The following is a 21,069-nucleotide window of genomic DNA, read 5'->3' on the forward strand; positions in this document are numbered from 1 at the left end:
CCAATCACGATTTAAGTACCAGACCGCACAGCTTACCTGTCCATAGCCATGTAACATCTTATATCCTTCTTTAAAACACAGCTACTCATTCTGCAAAACTCAGTATAACCCAACACTTCATGATTGTTCAATGTGGGTCCAGCACATGCAGGGAAGCCTTTAGTCACCTCCAAATATTCACTTTCATTCACCAATCCCCAAACCAAAAATTAATCAGAAACTGCATTTGTCTCTCAGAATAGAAATGAACTGCTTATATTTTGAGCACCAATGATTTTATAATCAGAGAATGATCAGTGGACACAGCTCTCATCTACTGGAATTAAGGGGTCCTGTCTGGCTTCTTGCACCTTATGCTGCTGAACTCTGTCGTGCAAAAGGTGATATTCCTTACGCTCAGTGTCCTCATCCCCCTTCCACTATTCCAATTCACCAGCTTCCATCACATCCCTTCTTTGCCTGCTCCATCAGTGTACAGAGCAGCAGGCTAGGATGATGCAGCACATTCTAGACAGAGTATACTGTAAAATCCTGCCAGACAGACCCAAGTAGTGGAACTTCATCTTCCGCAGGTCTGTTATCTGCTCCGCCATGGCACTGTCATAGAGTGAGCTGCACTGAATTTGTGCTCTGCCTCAGTCAGGGAACTGTGCAAAAAAGCCATCAGCCATGGTCACAGTGGGTAGCCCTTATCTTCCAGTCATCATCCTTGTCAGGCATCTGGACTCAAACAAAACAGGACTGTGCAGGTTCTTAAGGATATGGGCATCATGCCAGCTCCTAGTGTATGAACTATAAACTTTCAGGAAGTAGAAGCAATGATCACTAATCACTTGCACATTGATGGAACGGAACCCCTTTCTATAGGCGAACTCAGCTGTAGCATTCTCAATGTGTGCATGCAACCTATTGTGAATTGCACCTGGGACAAGCCAAAAATGATCCTAGATCCTAGTACTTGGGCAGCAGACTGATCCCACCATGGGGAAATCAGATGAAGCACTGTAACTTGGCACAACTACCATCAGTCACAGTCATGTTACACTTACGGGTAGGCAGCTGAGAGAAGATTCCTTGGAAGGAACTAATGTAAAAGAAGCTTAATGCAGCTGTCACCTTTATGGCTACCATGATAGGATGGGAACCCACATCTGCAGGTCACAGCACCTGTTCCAGCAGTTGGCAGAGTTCAGTGCCAGTGTCCTGGGACATCTTCAACCTGCACTAACATTGTGCCTCATTCAGGTGGAGGTAATGCCATCGAGGGTGAAAGACTCTTGTACCTCCTACACGTCCTGAGGGGACCTTCTGCTGCAACCTCTCCATGTGAAGGCTGTTTGGCTGGAGTTTGCTGCTGCTCCTGAGCTTCATGGCACTTCTATTCCTCCTCCATTTCTCTGTGCTTTTATTGCATCACAGTAACAGTGGCGATAATCCTTGCTGTAGCTGGAATCATCAATCATGCTTGTAGTGATCCTGTGACGGCAGTAGAAGAAACAGAACAGGTCCTTATCAATTTGGGTGGTCACTTACAAATGAGAGCTGTACGTATTTCTCCATACAGTGGGATGTGGGCCATTCAGACAAGAAGGGCCATTGGAATGACTTATCTTGTCATTTCAACACTCGACCTTATTCTGATGGATACACTGCCGGTCATGTGACAAAGAGAAAGCAAGAGAGTGTAGGTGCTGCATGGGTACTGAACCCTTCACCTCCCAGTTCTATAGCAGCCACTGGAGGCATCACTGCACATGACAGAGTCTTGCGTTCTGCTTAGAGTTCAGATGTAGAGGAAATCAGATGCATGGTCTTATGCAGCTGGGGAGTGGTTGCATTAGAGTTGGGTTTTGTGGCACACACGTGCCTCTTTTAAGGTTGTGCGTGCAGTTCTGCTCCACAGAGGTGTCTGTCTTCAACTGGCAAGGACGAATGACGTGGTCAACATCGCTTGTGACCAGCATTTACATCCTACATGTTTGCACACTGCATGCATTTTACTTGTACAATGATCTGATTGCAAATGATTTCAATCTGCACGCCTTCTTGGCCCTTGAAGGGTTTCCCATCATTCAGTATTGGAGCACATGTTTATAGACAGCAAACAGACACAGACTCAGCCGACTCAGGGTGTGATTACAACCACTTTCTATGTGTAGGTCACATTAATTACCCAACAGATCATGGAAGGTTACATCTAATGCAGTGGGTGCCAGGCTTTGCCTGGCCATAGAAATCCCCCTGCTTGAATTTCCACGTCTCTTTATAACTCGTGTTCCATGAGCTGCACATCTTTTCTGAACTCCCTCATGTTCCCAGCCACCATCCTGAAAAATGAACTTCTACCCTTATTCTTGGATCTCCCCCAATCTGCCCTCCTTGAGCCCTTTCATGACAGTTTGATTATGGCCACCATCTAGTTGTACAGACTCTGTATCAAGGCTACAGTGGTGTTGATAGGTAATCACCTCCAAAACGTCCCACCTCACAGGATTCAATATTCTCCCATGTATGACCTGCTCCCCTCCCTTATAAATTGAATCCCCTCCCTTTCATTATCTCAATCCCCTCCACATCTCAGTTGTTGCGTCCATTCCTCAGAATGGAGTACCCTTTGCCTCCTCATTGCGACAGTGACCCCAGATACCTAGACATTCAGGACTACCAAGTTCCACTTCCAAACCCCTTACTGACTTCAACAGACAGTGCAAACTGAAGAATGGCCAGACACCTGACTGTTTGCCATGCATCTCCCCTGACTAGCAATTGGCTTATCCCCTGTCTGCTTGCACTGAACGTGCAGGACTGCCTGTGGCCCAGTTCCTGGACCATAGTGCAATGTACCCACTGACCTAGACTGGTTGAAGCAGACATGAGATTATGCCCAGACCTCTGGACTGATCAAGGATACTACTGTTGACTGATTGCACTGGGGCCCGTTCAATTGACTGTAGCCCCACCATGACCTGACAAGGACAAATCCCTTTTGACTTAGAGACACGGCCATTATGTTGATCCAGATGCAGTCTGTTTGTGATGTTGGTTGCTGGTACAAGACTGACATTGCATTCTGTTGTTTGCACATGTCCACTGCATAGACTTGTGACTAGTAACCAGCATGACAAGCTGTTTGGCTATGTGTCTACACTAAACTGCAAGATAAGACAGAAGTATTATGAGCCTCTAAACTGTGCCTCAACAGGCAAATCACAAAAGGGCAAGGCAAGGCGGCTGTGTGTATCTAGGTTAGGACGAAGTGAATGAGCAAAGAACAAAGAACAAAGAAAATTACAGCACAGGAACAGGCCCTTCGGCCCTCCAAGCCTGCGCCGATCCAGATCCTCTATCTAAACCTGTTGCCTATTTTCCAAGGATCTGTATCCCTCTGCTCCCTGCCCATTCATGTACTTGTCGGGATACATCTTTAATGACGTTCTCGTGCCCGCCTCTACCACCTCAGCTGGCAACGCGTTCCAGGCATCCACCACCCGCTGCGTAAAGAACTTTCAACGCATATCTCCCTTAAACTTTTCCCCTCTCACCTTGAAATCGTGATCCCTAGTAATTGAGTCCCCCGCTCTGGGAAAAAGCTTCTTGCTATCCACCCTGTCTATACCTCTCATGATTTTGTAGACCTCAATCAGGTCCCCCCTCAACCTTCGTCTTCCTAATGTAAATAATCCTAATGTACTCAACTTCTCTTCATAGTTAGCGCCCTCCATACTGGGCAACATCCTGGTGAACCTCCTCTGCACCCTCTTCAAAGCATCCACATCCTTTTGGTAATGTGGCGACCAGAACTGTACACAGTATTCCAAATGTGGTTGAACCAAAGTCCTATACAACTGTAACATGACCTGCCAACTCTTATACTCGATACCCCATCTGATGAATGAAAGCATGCCATTGCCTTCTTGACACTCTATCGACCTGCGTTGCCACCTTCAGGGTACAATGGACCTGAACACCCACATCTCTCTGTGCATCAATTTTCCCCAGAGCTTTTCCATTTACCGTATAGTTCGCTCTTGAAGGTCGCACTAAGAAATCAAGCAAACAGCCATGACATTCAGGCTGATCTAACCTGTGAACTAGGAGCATTCCAGGGATATTTTCTGGAACACTCCAATTTAGAGTGTGGCAGTGCAGAAGCATACTGTGCTACAATAGTGCAGAGGCTCGCACTTGCTGGATGCCAGCATTTGTGGGCATGGCGAACATGCCATGAGACATTGGTGCCACGTGTCAAAGATGGAAGTCCAGACGAGCAAGCAGTGAACTGGAGTCACCATGTCGAGATTGTCAGTGTCTAGTTTCTATCCATTGCATGTTGAATAGGAGAATGCATATTAGTAAGGCAAGATTAAGCAATAATGAGGGTGGCAATGAGCGATAATCCTTATTAATAGCCTCTCAATGTTCATTTGCAAGAATCTTGTACCAACATTAGGAACTTAGTTGGAAAATGTGACTTGTTGCTCCCAAAGTCACCAAAGTCAAGAAAGGCCTTTCTTGACTGCTCACACACTTTTCCAAATTGCTCATCACAGCCCAAGTTATTCAGGGTCTGGGAAGAATCTGTTCTTTGTGATTTCTCAGCTGAAGCAGGCATGTACTGAGGGAAGAGTAGCTGGCAGGGGAAGATTAGGTCAGGTTATATATTGGTCAGGTTATAGTTAACCGAAAGGGAGGATTACAGAAGAATTTAATGCAAGTCCAGCAAAGAGAGGAAGGAGAGGGAGGAGACACTCAGCAGAATAAGGGTTAGACTTATGAGAAGGCCACTTCTGTGTTATGAAGAGTTATGGACCGGTCTTCTTTTAGTGGGAAAAATGTTTCCCTGCTCAAGCTGTAATCAATGTGAAATTGGGGTCCTCCTGAATGAATAGTTCACAAATATTTAGACTCATTGAGGCTTTGCCTTGCAGGTTGACATCAGCAATGATCAGGTTCTGAGTGGGTAAGTAACCAACCTGCTGATTTGTGCCAGGTGAGTAGAACTGAATTTGACCCTCTCACGTGATTCAATGGCTGCAAAGGACTTTGAGACATCACAAAGGCATGTGTAAAGGATCTTTTTTAGCTGCAGAAAAGCATTCTTTATCTATTGAGAAACAAATCTTCACCTTGAATTTCTGCAAACGCTTTTTTCATTCCCCCTTGCACTTTATGGCTATTTGTCACGGTGCTTTTAAAACATGATGAATGGAGAAGCTCCAGGCAAAAGTGCTAAAATATGTTTCTGTAGATGATGGTATTTGCAAATCCAGACCACCCTGCAGAGCGTGCTATCAGGAAACATCTTGACAGCCTTCCATTCACATCACTTACAGTTTACGTAGGAGGGTGATAGATGCCTCCAACTATTATGCTAAAGGCTTGAATCATGGAAGTCTGGTAAGACTTTAAAATTCAGTGTTTAAATAAGTTCAAATCTTCACCTAACATGTTACATTTCACATGACCTTCAATTATCATAAGAGCAGAACAGATCTTTCAGTAGGCGATTTAAACAATGTGTATCGGTATTAATGATCCATGATAACGTGTAATGCCCGAAACACATATTTGCAGAATTAGGTTAGATCAAAATAAGTAACTGCGTACAAAATAATTCGAAAACACCATGCATTTTTAAAACTTCACATCCTTAAAAATTGAGAATTGAAAGAGTTCACACAGACATTTGAAACAGCCTGTTTGTAGGCACAATCACAGAGCTAGCCAAGTCTTGCATTTCCTTTCCAAAGTTCTTTATATCGTCTGGTATAATTTTATAGCAGTGCATAGATTTTTGGAATAAGTTTGAAAGCATACCATAAAATAATACCCAAGAATTTTACATTACTTTGCGTGTCATATTCGATATATTTAAATAAATAGGCTATTTGACTCAACTGAGTCATGCCAGTATATAGGCCTCCTCCCATTTTCCTAACATTGTTAGCACAGCCGTAATTTTGTCTATTTCCCTTCTTCTTAGCTGCATCTATACCATTCACTTCAACCGCTTTGTAGCTGCAAGTTTCGTATTCTCACGCTTCCTGGGTGAAGATATTTCTTCTGAATTCTGTAGTTAATTTGTTGACTATCTTACACTGATGGTCTTTGATTTTGCTGTTGCCCATAAGTTTAAAGAAAAAGATGTACACTCACAGAGCACTTTTCATGACCACCAGACATTTCAAAACACTTTACAATGATTAAATAGTTTGGAAGTGTAGTTACGAGGGGTTGAGGTACATAATTCTTTGAAATTTGCATCACATATAGACACGGTAGCTAAGAAGGCATTTAGCACGCTTGCCTTCATTGCTCAGACCTTTGAGAATAGGAGTTGGGACACATGTTGAGATTGTACAGGACGTTGGTGAGGCACATCTGGAGTACTGTGTACAGTTCTGGTCGCTCCGTTGTAGGAAGCATATCATTAAACTGGAGAGGGTCAAGAAAAGATTTCCCAGATGTTGCCAGGAATGGAGGGATTGAGTTATAAAAATAAGCTGGTGAGTCTGGGATTTTTTTCACTGGAGCGTAAGAGGTCGAGGGGTGACCTTATAAAGGTTTGCGGGCGAATAGATAAGGCGGATGCAAAAGTCTTTTCTCTAAGGTGCGGAGGTCATAATTAGGGAACATATTTTTAAGGTGAGAGGAGAAAGATTTAAAAAGAACATGAGGTGGAAATTTTTTTACAAAGAATGGTTAGTGTGTGGAATAAAATGCCAGAGGAAGTGGTGCATGCAGGTACAGTTACACCATTTAAAAGATATTTGAATAAGTACCTGGACAGGAAAGGTTTAGAGGGATATGGGCCAAACACGGGCAGGTGAGGCTAATTTAGTTTGGGAACATGGTCAACATGGGCTAGTTGGACTGAAGGGTCTGTTTCCATGTTGTATGACTCCATGACTCTACTGTTGTGACATAGGGAATGTTCTGCCAATGTGCAAACAGCAAACTTCCACAGATAGCACATGATGATGATTGATCAACTGCTTTGTGACGCTTATTGAGGGATAAATATTGAACAGATCACTCGGGATAGTTCCCCTATTCTCCTTTTAAATAGTGCTATTAAATGCATGATTTGGACTGGAATGTTATGCAAATGATTTAGAAGTTGGGAGATATAAAAAAGTGTCTTGCTGAAAAAGAAACAAGAAGCTGAAATCTGCAGGGGAAGATGGTGGCAGGTTAATACAGAGTCTGAGACTAATGTTCTGGGGATATGGATTCAAATCCCACCATGGCATGTAGCGAAATTTGAATTCAATAATGAACCTAGAATTAAAAGAAGTCTTGCCTAATGTTGATTGTCATAAAATCCAACTGGTTCATGAGTGCCCTTTAGGGAAGGAAATTTATCTGATTTGATACCATTATATGTGACTCCAGATACACCGCAAGGTGTTTGACGCTGAACTGCTTTAGTTCAAGGGGAATTAGTAGTAAGAACTAAGTGCTAGCTTGTGTGCAAGTTAAAAAACAAAGAAACAGTCAGATGGGCATAACAGTGTTAAGTTCATTCTGGAAAAGTGTAAAGCAATGCATCTGGGGAAATGTAACAAGACAAGGGAACAGAAAATAAATGGTAGGATACTGAGACCTGTAGAAGAACAGAGCATGTTGCAGAGCCATGAAGGTGGATGGACATGTCCATGAAGTGGTCAAGCATCATACAGGATACTCTCCTTTAGTAGTTCAGAAATAAAATGTAAGCTCTGTGGGGTGATGCTAAAACAGTATAAAACATAATTCAGGCCATGGTGGAGTGTTCGATTCACTCCTGTTTATGAACTACAGGAAGGATGTGATCGCATTCAAATGGATAAGGCAGAAATTTCCAGGTACATTGCTAGGACAGGATATTTCAGTTATGAGGAATGATTGGATAGATTAGGATTCTTTCTTCAGAACAGAGAAGGCTGAATAAAATTGTGAGGGGTCTTGACAGAGAGGATGGAAAAGCCCTATTTCCTTATGCTGAGGAGTCCATAAACAGGATGCATAGAATTAGGATGAGAAGTAGGAGAGTCAGTGGGGTTTCAAGGGACAGCTTTTTTTTTTATCCACACTGAGGTGAGGATTGGGAACTCACAGCCTGAAAGGTAGATTCCTTCAAAGTACTTAAAATGCCTTCAAAAGCCATAAAGTCCAAAGCTATAGATCAAGAGAGAGTCAGTTGGATGAGGCTAGATGGCTACTGGCTGGATAGTGATGACACAATAGTGAAGGCTAAATAGCCTTCCTCATTGTTCTAAGTTACTGGGATTCTATCTTTCATATCCATGTCAACAGATTGTGGGGCCACAGCTTTACATCTCACCTGAAAGAAGGTACCTGTAACAGTGCAACAGTTCCTTCGTGTGACATTGAACTCTGAATGAGTGAACACATTATTTCTGTGACTACAGTGCCACAACAGACTTATGAAGAAAGTTAAAGATCATGGAATAAAAGGGATGTGAGCAATCTGTATACAAAACTGGCTAAGGGAGAGGAAAGAAAGTAATGATGGTGGGTATTTTTGGACTGGAAGGTGGCTTACAGTGGAGTTCTCAAGGTGGGGCGGTATTGGGACCCTTGCTTTTTCTGACAGATATATGATCCAGATCTTCACATTCAGGGGACAATTTCAAGTTTGTGAATGACACAAAACTTTCAAACTGTGAAGCAGGCAGCATAGTACTTCGAAAGACATTGACACGCTGGAGGAGTGGGCAAACAGGTGGCAGATGAAGTTCAAAGCATAAAAGTGCGAGATGATGGACTTTGACACAGAGACAGTATAAAGTAGTGGGTACAGGAGCAGAGGGACCTGGGTTTATATGCACAGAAGCCAGTAAAAGTGGCAGATCAGGTAGAAAGAGCTGTTAATAAAGCATACAGTATTCTAGAGACAGAATGCAAGAACAGGAAAGTTATAATAAACTTGTATAAGACACTGGTTAGACCTCAGCAGGATTACAATGTACAGGTTTGATTGCCACAGTATAAGGAAGTGAAAACATTGGAAAGAGTGCAGAACAGGTTTAGTACAATTGTTTCAAGGATGATATTCTTCAGTTATGAGAAGAGACTGGAGTAGTTAGGACTGTCTTCCTTGGAGAGGAGAAAGCTCAGTGCAAATTTGATAACAGTTTTCAAACTCACTAGGGACTTGAACAGAGTAGTTAGGGACACACTTCCCATTCATAAATGGATCAGGAACCAGATGGCACAGTTTTGAAGTGTTTTGCAAAAGAAACAAATGTGATGTGAGAAAAAAAGTCTTTCACACAGCATGTGGTCAGGGTACAGAACGCACTGCCTGGAAGAGGAGTAAGGATGAGTTTGATTGAGACATTCAAGAGGGTATTAAATGAGTATTTAAATAGAAACAATGTGCAGGATTATAGGGATAGAGCAGGAGACTGGCACAAAGTTAAAATGCTCAGACAGCCATTGAAGACACGATTAGCTGACTGGCCTCCTTCTGTACCACAACAATTCTGCATGATTCTGTCATACTTTTATCAAAACCTTTCATAGCTTTTGTAGTTTTCAAGAATTCTGTTAGATTAGCCTGCAGCCTTCCATGTTTAGCAGAAAAAAAGGACCTATCCTGACAGGGATAGTAGGAACTGCAGATGCTGGAGAATCTGAGATAACAAGGTGTAGAACTGGATGAACACAGCAGGCCAAGCAGCATCAGAGGAGCAGGAAGGCAGAAAATTTCTGAAGAAGGGTCTAGGCCCGAAACGTCAGCCTTCCTGCTCCTCTGATCCTGCTTGGTCTGCTGTGTTCATCCAGCTCTACACCTTGTTATCTCCTATCCTGACAGGAATGCATTTCTAATACTGTGTCTGTAATTTTTTTGCACTCTCTTCAGTTCCTCGATATATTTTCTTTGTAAGTTGGAAAGAGATTTGTTTAATACTCGTTGCAAGAAGATCATTAGAAAGTAACATTTTATTATTTCACAGTTTATGTCAATTGTGCTTTGCAAAACTACCTTGATAAACAATGTGGTATATGTTATTATTTTGTAATCAGAAAGGAATAACAGTAATCTAGTTGTGTAAGGCCCCTGCGATAGGGTTAGGGAAAGAGTAATCATAATATGTTAGAATTCTTCATTAAGACAGAGTGTGACATTGCTGATTCTGAGACTTGGGTTCCGAATCTAATTAAAGGAAACTGTGATGGTATAAGGCATGTGCTGGCTATGACAAATTGGTGAACATTATTTTAAGAGATTATGTTGGAGAGTCAATGGCAAACATTTAGAGAGTGCAAAGGTGAGCTGCAACAATTGTTTATTCCTGTCCAGCACAAAAATAATGTGAAATGTCCTCAAAAATGACTAACATGGGAAAATAAAGATAGTATTAGATCCAAGGAAGGGGCACACAAAAAAAAACAGCAGACCTGAGGATTAGGAGTGTTTTAGAACTCAGGAAAGGAGGACAAAAGAATTGACTAGAATGGAAGATAGAGTCCGAGAATAAGCTCGTAGGAAACCTAAAAACTAATTGCAAAAGCTTCGATAGGTGGGTAAAAAGTAGAAGACAAATATAAGTCCCTTACAAACAGAAACAGGGGAATTTCTGATGGGAAACAAAGAGATGGTAGGGAATTTAAATGGACATTTTGGTTCCGTCTTTGGAAAGGAGAATACAGATAATGTCCCAAAAATGTATGTCAAGTTGGAGGGTGGAACAGAAGGAAATCAGTATTTGCGACGAAGCAGTGTTGGGGTGGTTGAAAGGATTAAAGGCTATTAAATCCCTAGGGCCCTATAACCTGTGGATGAAAGTACAGAAGGAAATGACCACAGAAAAACTGGATTTATTAGTAGTCATCTTTCAAGATTCTATAGACACTGGAACTGTTCCTATGGCTTGGAATGAATGTAACCCCATTATTTAAATAAAAGGAAAGTGAAAACAGGGGATTATAAACATAGACACAGAGAAAAGAGGAGCATGAGTAGGCCATTCGGTCTTTCAAGACTGTTCCACGATTCAACCTGATCATAAGGATGGCACGGTGGCTCAATGGTTAGCACTGCTGCCTCACAGAACCAGGGACCTGGGTTCGATTCCAGTCTTGGGTGACTCTGTGTGGAGTTTGCACGTTCTCCCTGTGTCTGTGTGGGTTTCTACTGGATGCTCTGGGTTTCCTCCCATAGTCCAAAGATATGTAAGTTAGGTGGACTGGCCACTCTAAATTGCCCATAGTATTCAGGGATGTGTGGTTTAGGTGCATTAGCTATGGGAAATGCAGGGGTAGAGGGACGGATCTGGGTGGGATCTTCGGAGAGTTGCTGTGAACTTGTTGGGCCGAATGGCCTGTTTTCACATTGTGAGGATTCTATTCTCACAACTGATCATCTAACTCAATACCCTGTTTTCACTTTCTCCACATATTGTTCAACTCCTTTAGTTCTAAGAATTACATCGAACACATTCTCAAAAATCTTCAACATATAGGACTCAACAATTTCCTGTGTCAGAGAATTCCACAGGCTTGCCACTCTCTGTGTAAAGAAAATTTCTCCCCCTCTATCGAAAAGGCCTATACCTTATCCTTAGATTGTGGTCCCTGGTTCTGGACTTCATCGTCATTGAGAACATTCTTCCTGCATCTACCCTGTCTAACCCTGTTAGGATTTTACAGGTTTTTATGATGTCCCTCCTTCATTCTTCTAATAGCCAGTGAATATAGCCCTAACCAATCCAGTGTCTCCCTATGCATCAGTCCAGCCATCATGGGAATGAATCTGGTAAACAACTGTTGCAGTCTCTCAATAATCAGAACATCCATCCTTATTTAAGGTGATCAAAACTACACACAATACTCCAGGTGTAGTCTTACCAAGGCCCTGTACAATTGTAGCAAGGCGTCCCTACTCCTGTACTCAAATCCTCCCGCTATGAAGGCCCACATACCAGTTGTTTTCTTCACCACCTACTGCACCTGTTTGCTTACTTTCAATGACAGGTAAACAAGGACACCAGGTCTAATTGCACCTCCCCCTGTTCAATAATCTGCTTGCCTGTTTTTGCTACCAAAGTGAATAATCTCACATTTATCCACATTATACTGCATCTGCCATATATTTGCCTGCTTACTTGTCCAAATCACACTGAAACTTCTCTGCATTCCCGTCACAGCATACTCAGCCTTGGCATCATTTACACACTTGGAGATTTTAAAATTCATTTCCTGATTTAAATCATTAATAGATATTGTGATTAGCTGGGGTCTAAGCATTGTTCCATACTCTGGGGTGAAGATTACCAGGCACTAGAGATTTATTTGCCTTTAATCCTATAAGTTTCTCCAACATCACTTATGGGTTAATTCTAACTTCTCTCAATTCCTCCTTCTCATTTGTCCATAAGTTTCCAAATTCATGGGACATCATTGGTGTCTTCCTTTGTGAAGACAGAACTCAAGTATATATTTAATTGGTCTTATTCCACGTAATAAGTTCCTGTGTTTCTGACTGTAGGGGATAATCTTTTTATCTTCACAAATCTATAGAAGCTTTTACTATTGGCTTGTATGTTCCCTGCAAATTTACTCTTATACCCTATTTTCCAGTCTCTTTGTCTCCCTTTTCTGGAATCTGAACTATTCCCATTCCCAGGGTCTGTTGCTTTTTGTGGCCAATTGGTATGCCTCTTCCTTGGATTTAATATTATCCCTAATTCCCTTTGTTAGTCATGGTCTGACCAAGTTTTCCATTTTCCATTTATGCCAAACTGTACTGAACAGTTTTTCCAATCCAACCATGTTTGCTATTGCCAAAATACTGAATATTTTCAAGGAGGAGTTGGATATGGTTCTAAGGGCTCAAAGGATCACAGGACCTAATGGTCTATTCTGCTCCTGTTTTCATGATTCAATGCCATTTTACAATCACCACAGTTGCAGACTATGAGGTCACGCTCAGTAATAATCATCAATCACTTACGGGCTTCTTCTGTTCTTGATTTTGCAGATGGTAAGCTCGGTTCCCCAATGCCAATACTGTTACTAGCGACAACTCTGAATTCATATTCTACCCAAGGGCTTAAATCGATCACTGTCGCTGTTACAGCATCGCCATCAATGACCTCAGGAACTGCAAGTACAAACATGAGATATTAACTTTAGCATGTAAAATGTGATCTACTTCAAGAGAAAACATAATCCATTGTAATAATTGGAACAACCTTTACCGCCTACAGCGACGCTGACAGTGGATGATTGCGAACATGACCATGCATAAGTTCCTGTCTGAACTACGCACCGTCCTGACTTGGAATTATATTACTGTTCTGTAATCATTATGAGATTAAAATCCATGATCAGCTTACCAGCCGCACTCTCTGCATCAGATGTCAGCTGCAATTCAAGAAAGTAGTTCACAACCACCTTCTCAAGAGCAAATAGAGATGGATAATATACATAAGAACATACAACAGCAATCTGTACATAAGCTGCATGTACAATATACATAAGAACATAGACCATGGGTGGTACAGTGGCTTAGTGGTTAGCACTGCTGCCTCACAGCACCAGGGACCCAGGTTTGATTCCATCCTCGGGCAACTATCTGTGTGGAGTTTGCACATTCTGTCCATGTCTGTGTGAGTTTCCCCTAAGTGTTCTGGTTTTCTCATATAGTGCAAAGATGTGCCGGTTAGGTGGACTGGCCATGCTAAATTGCCCATAGTGTCCAGGGATGTGCAGGCTATCTGTATTACCAATGGGAAATGCAGAGTTATAGGGAGAAGGGAGGGGGTGGGTCTGGAAGGGATGCTCTTTGGAGGGTCGGCGTGGACTCGTTGGGCTGAATGGCCTGGTCCCACACTGTAGGGATTCTATGATTGATATGATTGATTAGAAGGGGTAGGCCACTTGGCACCTGCAGCCTGTTCTATCGTTCAATGCAACCATGGCTGATCTGATTATTCATCGTTCCTGCCTAGCTCTGATAATTTTTCACTTCTGGTTATCAACAATCTATCTATGTCTGCATTAAAAATGTTCAAGGACTCTGCTTGCACTACCTTCTGACGTAAAGGGCTCCAAAGACTGACAACACACTTTGAGAAAAAAGTCCTCCCAATCTCTGTTCTTGATAAGGTTACCCCTGATTTTTAAACAGCAAACCTCTAGTTCTCGGTTTTCCAAATCTATTCCGTTCAGATCTGTGAGGATCTTGTATGTTTCAATTTTTACTCTTTTAAACTTTAGCAGGATACAGTCTTAGCCTGTTCAATCTTTCCTCATGTGACAATCATCTTATTCTGATGAAGAGTCATCTAGACTCAAAATGTTAGCTTGCTCTCTCTCCATAGATGTTGTTTGATCCGCTGTGTTCTCCAGCATTTGTTGTTTTCAGTCCAGATTCCAGCATCTGCAGTAATTTTTTCCTACATCTTATTCCATGTATAAAACTTTACCATTATTTCATCTACTTTTTTCACATTCTTTCTTAAATATTGAAACCTATAAAAATATATGCAGTATTCTGGATGTGGTCTCATCAGTGCCCTCTGTAAATGAAGCATAACTTCTCCACTTTGGTCATCAAACAAAGAAAAGTAGATGCTGGAAATCTGAAACAAACACAGAAATCTCTGGAGAAACTCAGCTGGTCTGGCAGCTTTCAATTATCTGAATAAGGATCACTGGACCCGAGACATTAACTCTGCTTTCTCTACAACTCTGCAGCCAGACCTACTTTATGTTCTCTATTTTTTGTATTTAATTTCCCTCGCAGTTAGCAATAACATTCTATTAGCTTTCCTATTCTAATCTTTTGAAATTCTTGGATTCAAACACCCAGATCTCTCTGCCACTCAGAGCTCTGCAATATGTCACATCATTTAGATAAAATGCTTCTTTATTATCCTTCTTGCCAAAATGGACAATTTCACATTTTCCCACATTATTCTTCAGTTGCCAGATATTTTGCTCCTGATTTACTTCCATGCACCAAATGCTGTCCTTGCATATATTAAGAATGCAGACATAAAGACATTTGGTAATGTATGGCTGATGTAACATTGACATTCACAGTCACTTCCTGTTAAGCCTCTGGGGTAGGTAGATGGAATAACCCGAACTGTAGAAAAAAGTGTGTCAATAAAGGAGCTTGTTGGAAATCCCAAGAGTCAAACAATGGTCCCTCTTGGGTGAGGCAGAGATTTGGATTCAGCACACTAAGAGCTGGGACTGGAGAATCTAACAGCAATCTGTTGGAGGTGCAGGACTGAATCCAAGTCCCATACCTTATCGCAGCCTAAATCATGAGGGCTGATGAACAAAGATTTGTATCAATGAAACCTGATCAAATCAACACCTATATTGCTAAAATATTTTTAACAAGTTCTTGATGTAATATTTAAGAATAATACTTTAGAAAATTTGCCCTTTTTCCAAGATTATAAATAAGTGACTTATTAGATGAATAAATAAAATTAGAAACATCACCCTCTTGGAACATCAATAATAGATGTTTATTATTTAAATAAATCTTGTATTAATAACGTAATGTTTACATTTGTAGACTTTTTCCAGTGCCCATCTATAATGATGTTATGTAGCTGTTTTTTTGAAGTACAGGATTTTTTTTTGCTGAAGTACGGTATAATTTTGATTTTTTTACATTTAAAAGATTGGGTATTAGGCACAATATTGTCGATAAAAATAGTTAACATTCCCTGAAAGAATAGTGGACAGCTAATGGTCACAGAATTGAAACTGATGCCACCGAGTGAGTCTTCACAAAATGCAGTCGCTGTCAGATAACATGGCCAAAATCAGACAAAATCCTAAACTACAAATGATGTGGTAGATCAGTAGGATCAGCAGACAGCTTCTGCAATTTAATTCCGGAGCCTGGAGCACATGCCAAGAAGCTATCATGTTTACTTATCACCACGGGTATGTGAAGCCTCATCATTCACTTGCTCACAGCCCCTATCTGATGCTAATCACCAGCTGACTCAGTGGACTGCAATAACTGATATCAAGATTCTTTCAGCAAAAATGCAACAAGTCAGCACAAATACAAACGCCACGAACAGAGCAAGGAAATATGTTATGGCCTTCATGCCAGGACATAATTTCTGTCACTGCTCACCCTATAACAAGATGAAATTCAGTTTTCAGTTTTGGTTGTTCTCATGGTTTATGAACAAATATTTATATAAACATATAATGGAAAATTTGAAGTTGTCTGCTGTTGCTACCATGGCAAGAGGAATGAGCAACAGTACTACTATTTAGCTGCCTATTCCTTATATAAAACAGTATATTATTTCAAGGAATTTTGCTTCACACAGTTGCCTCCCCTTAAATACAATTACAGTACAGTAGCCGGCCAACAAATCTGAAGTAAGATATTGTTTGCAGGTAACAACACAGGAGGACAATAAGGCAGAGGTTGAATTCCTTTTTATATTACCTTTGAGAAATTAAAGACTGAAGAACATTGCTCCACATTTTTGGAACTCAAAGTAGATTTTGCAAAACATTTGAGTGATTTGAAAGATTGCTCATTGTGCACATTGTATTCAGATGTACAAGAGTTAGCACAGTATGTAACTGGAGCATATTTGGGAGAATGATGGAGTTCAACTCCAACAAATTAAGAACAAGGGTTGCAATCAATAAAATAGGAGATGAGGGTAAAGTAAATGTTTTCCATACAACGATGGGATCAGATAGTTTTGAGATTGTGTCTAGCCAATATTGCTTGTGAGAATCAATATTATGAACTACTCTGAAATTTGTGAGATTCTTATTCATTCTATAATATGAGTCCAGAATAAGATTGCACTGAGAGCTGCATTCAGTGAAGCTGTGGCCAAGTGAGATGGTTGCAAATAGCATTCATAAATTCAAGAAACTGTCTCATGGGTATGGTATGAGCCTTAGAAATCAATGCTATAGCCGTGTTTGTAAAAGGCCTAAATTACAAAAAAATCCATGCTAATCGCTTCAGGAAAGGCAGGAAGTTGATGTGAATTGAGGCCTGTGATGAGGCCACTGTTGTTGAAATGGCAGAACATAATAATTGTAAACTTGAAGGGAGTTATTTTCCTGACCTGACAGGGGAGGTCTAATGGGTTTCACCAAGATCCAAGTCACAACAGCGAAGCTCACAGTATCAGGGTCAGAAATTAGATGTGGCATTGCAATGGTGGCTACAAACCATCTCAATGGCCCATTTCTAGTCAAATTGCTGTGCCTGCAGGAATATTGCTCATATGTTGATGGCACATAGAAGGAGAAGCTCCAGATCAGAGCACTGAACAAGACAGGAGTCACGACAATGCTGGTTCAGGAGTTTGGAAATCTTCAAATGTGCAGATGGTAGATATGGAAATAGAAGTTCAAGTTTTTGATCAAGTCAAGGAGTGAGAGGAAATTCGCATGGAAGATGAGCATAGTAAGGCTGAAGATATAATCTGAGTAACCACAATAAAAACAGAAGTTGGACACTTACAATTTACTTTCACATTAACACAGCCACTGTGCTATTACTTCAGAAGGAAATTACAAAAAGTTCCTGATTCAAATTCCCTTTATGTAAACTGACTAGTTATTCCAATCACAGTATTCCAGTTTTTGGTGAAGTTAGTGTAGGATCGGTAATCCCTGCTGTTGGTAGTAGGAGCAAAGAAGGGTTTGGCTCAAGAAAATATGGTTAAATTGGGCCAAGTTATTTCCAATCAGAATCAGTAAGAATCCAGCTGAAATTGAAAAAAATCCTAGGAGATTGAAAAGCGGTCTTTGAACAAATGAACAAATTAAGTTTCACACGGCTCATGTCAAGACAAAAGTCAATGTACAGCTCAGATTTTATAAAGCTAACCAAGTGCTTTATACACAGTTAGAAACAGGAAGCAAGAAGCTAGGTTAGAAAGACAAGAAGTGATTAAGATGAAGACTAATGAATGGGCCACACCCATTGCGGTATTTCAAAATGCCTGGCTCTGTTCTGATTTTTGGAGATTATACTTCGAGTAATTATCCATTTTTTTTAACCAGTGAATATTTGTTTTCTGATTTAGCCTTTTCAAAATTGTTCAGTAAGATATATTTGTCATGAATATTTGTAATTAGAATCAATTGATATGAGCAAGGAACTGCTTGTCATTTAAACACAAAAGGAATTGTACCAGTGCAAATGGTTACCACTTGGAACGTCTACACTCCTCTGAGTTCCAGAGCATCAGGGACCAGGTATAAAGTGAGATAAAAGTAATTATGCTGTTTCTGAGATTAAACTAGCAGTAAGACAGAGGAAGAACATGTTGAGTGTTGCAATCTCCTGGATTGATTGATTTCAAAAATGTGGTATCAAACCTAAGAAGTTCAACTGTTGTTTCATGCTGTCAAATGTAACACATCTGAGCCATCAGATAGATAGTGAAGGTTTCCACCCAATGCAAGAAAAAGTTGAGGGGATTTTGAAAGCAAAGAGACCAGAGAACAAAGAAGAACTTTGAAATATTCATAGGAATTGTTGAGTATCCAATTTAGACAATACATTCCCTCCACTGTATCAACTGCTCAAAGATGGAACAGCTTGTGGGTGGTCTGTAGAATACCTGAAAGCATTTAAAGACATGACGAAAGTACACACTGGTGATATGGTTTTGACCCAGAAGAATGCCAAGGCTGAGTTTTAAGACGGTAAGATTTCCTGTTGGGCTGCCTGAAGATTTAGTGAAGAATACATCACCGCTGATACTGGCAACACCAGAACCATTCAATGCTTCAAGGAATGCTAAGTGGTTTAAGATCAGGCTTCCACCACTCACTATTCTGAAGTCCCATGGCAGGTAGCTTTCTAGTCCCATCCAGGCCTGACCCATCTCCCGCACTTCTGCCCTCACCCCTTTCCTTCCCTCCCGCAACAGCAATAGGGTTCCACTTGTCCTTACCTACCATCCCACCAGTGTCCACATCCAGAAGATCATCAGATGACATTTCCTCCACCTCCAGCAAGATGCCACCACCACACACATATTCCCTTGTCCGTCTTCCGCAGGGACCATTCCCTCCGGGACACCCTGGTCCACACTTCCTTCACCCCCAACAATCCCCCACAGCCCTACGGTACCTCACCTTGTAACTGGCGAAGGTGCAAGTGCACCTGCCCATTTACCTCCTCCCTCCCCAGTATCCAAGGGCCCAAACATACCTTCTGGGTGAAGCAACACTTCACCTGCACTTCCCAGAATCTAGTCTACTGCATTCCCTGCTCAACGCTGGGGAAATGAAGTGTAGACTGGGGACCGCTTCGCAGAACATCTATGTTCTGCTCGCAAAAAAGATCCTGATCTACCTGTTGCCTTTCACTTTAACGCACCGCCCTGATCCCTGGCCAACATCTATGTCTCTGGCTTGCTGCAGTGCTCCAGTGAAGCTCAACGCAAGCTGGAAGAACAACACCTCATTTTCCACTTGGGGACCCTACAGCCCTCCAGACTCAAAATCGAGTTCAATAATTTTAGGGCCTAAACTCTCCCATGTTTCAGCCCCTACCCCACACACCAGGCCCTGTTGCCATATACCATTACACACCCACTGTTGTTAGTCACTAATAGTCCCCATTAACAACTATTCACCCTCCTAGCCTGATCGTTATCAACTCTTTGTCCAACTGCTCTTCTCTCTCTTTAGGCTCTATCCTATTGTTTACTCCCTACTCCATCCCCTCCCTTTTTTCTGCACACAAGCTGACGTTTTCCCAGCCACCATTAGTTCATCAGACCCAAAACGGTAATTCTGTTTTTTCCTTCACAGATGCTGCTAGATGTGCTGAGCTTTCCCAGCAACTTCTGGTTTTGTTCCTGATTTACAGCATCTGCAGTTCTTTTAGTTTTTAGTGAGGACATTGTTGCTAAGTTGGCAGATGATAGAAAGCTGAGGGGAGGACAAGTAATGTTGAGGAAGCGGAGGTAGGCTGCAGTTGGACTTGGACAGACAAGGAAAGTAGACAAACAAGTGGCAGATGAAATACAAAATGGAAATGTGTGCAGTTATACATTTTGGTAGGATAATTAGAGGCATAGACTATTTTTAATGGGGAAGATTTCAGAAACCTGAAAGACAAAGGGACTCAGGTTTCTCTAAAGGTTAACATGCAAGTTCAGTTGGCAGTTAGGAAGTCAAATGCAATGTTAGCATTCATTTCAAGGGGACTAGAATAGAAGTGCAGAGATGTACTGTTGAGGCTGTATAAGGCTTTGGTCAGACCCCATTTGGAATATCGTGACTGGTACTGGGCCTCGTTGGAGGAGTCCAGGGAAGTTTTCCAACAATAATCCCAGGGATGAAAGGCTTGTCATACAAGAGGCAGTTGAGACCTCTGGACCTGTACTCAATAGAGTTTAGAAGGATTGAGGGTGGGTGGTGGGGTACGATCTCATTAACACTTGCAGAATACTGAGAAAGCTGGATAAAGTGGATGTGGAGATGTTTCCAGTCGTAGGAGAGAATAGGACCTAAAGGCACAGCCTCAGACTGAAGGGACCACCCCTTGCAACTGAGATAAGGAGGAACGTCTAAGGTGGTGAATCTATGGAACTCATTGCTGCAGAAGGCTGTGGAGGCCATTTCACCGAGTGCAGTTAAAACAGAGATAGATAGGTTCTTGATTTGTAAAGTGGTCAAGGGTTCCGGGGAGAAGACGGGAGAATGGGGTTGAGTAACATGATCGAATGGTAGAGAAGATCAATGGGCGGAATGGTCCAATTCTGCTCCTATATTACATGGTTTAAGGATGGCTGAACAGGTCATGTGTCACAGCTGCAGAATGTGGAAGCTCCTGGATGCCAGTTTGATCCAGACAGATTATGGCTGTATCAAATGTTTGCAGCTCTAGAAGCTGTGACTCTGAGTTATAAAGCTGGAGACTGAACTGCTAATATTTCTCCAGTTCAGGAACAGGGAAGGGTACATAGTTATTTTATAACTGGAGGTGGGCACATCCCTTAGTATATTCGAATCAGAGATAGTAGGAACTGCAGATGCTGGAGAATCCGAGACAACAAGGTGCAGGGCTGGATG

The 21,069-nt window shown here is 41.7% G+C and overlaps 1 protein-coding gene across 4 annotated transcripts in view; it reads right to left on the reverse strand.

Annotated features, from left to right (window-relative positions):
- LOC109914264 (contactin-4-like) overlaps positions 1–21,069 on the reverse strand; it is a 1,378,312-nt gene that overhangs the window by 138,529 nt on the left and 1,218,714 nt on the right. For all 4 annotated transcript variants that reach the window (XM_048606641.1, XM_048606645.1, XM_048606643.1 and 1 more), the window contains one exon: positions 12,965–13,114. In XM_048606641.1, coding sequence (XP_048462598.1) covers positions 12,965–13,114 — 150 coding nt within the window. The remainder of the gene's footprint in view (positions 1–12,964; positions 13,115–21,069) is intronic.

This window comes from Rhincodon typus, chromosome 16, assembly GCF_021869965.1.
Source record: "Rhincodon typus isolate 14 chromosome 16, sRhiTyp1.1, whole genome shotgun sequence".
Classification (NCBI taxonomy): Eukaryota; Metazoa; Chordata; class Chondrichthyes; order Orectolobiformes; family Rhincodontidae; genus Rhincodon; species Rhincodon typus.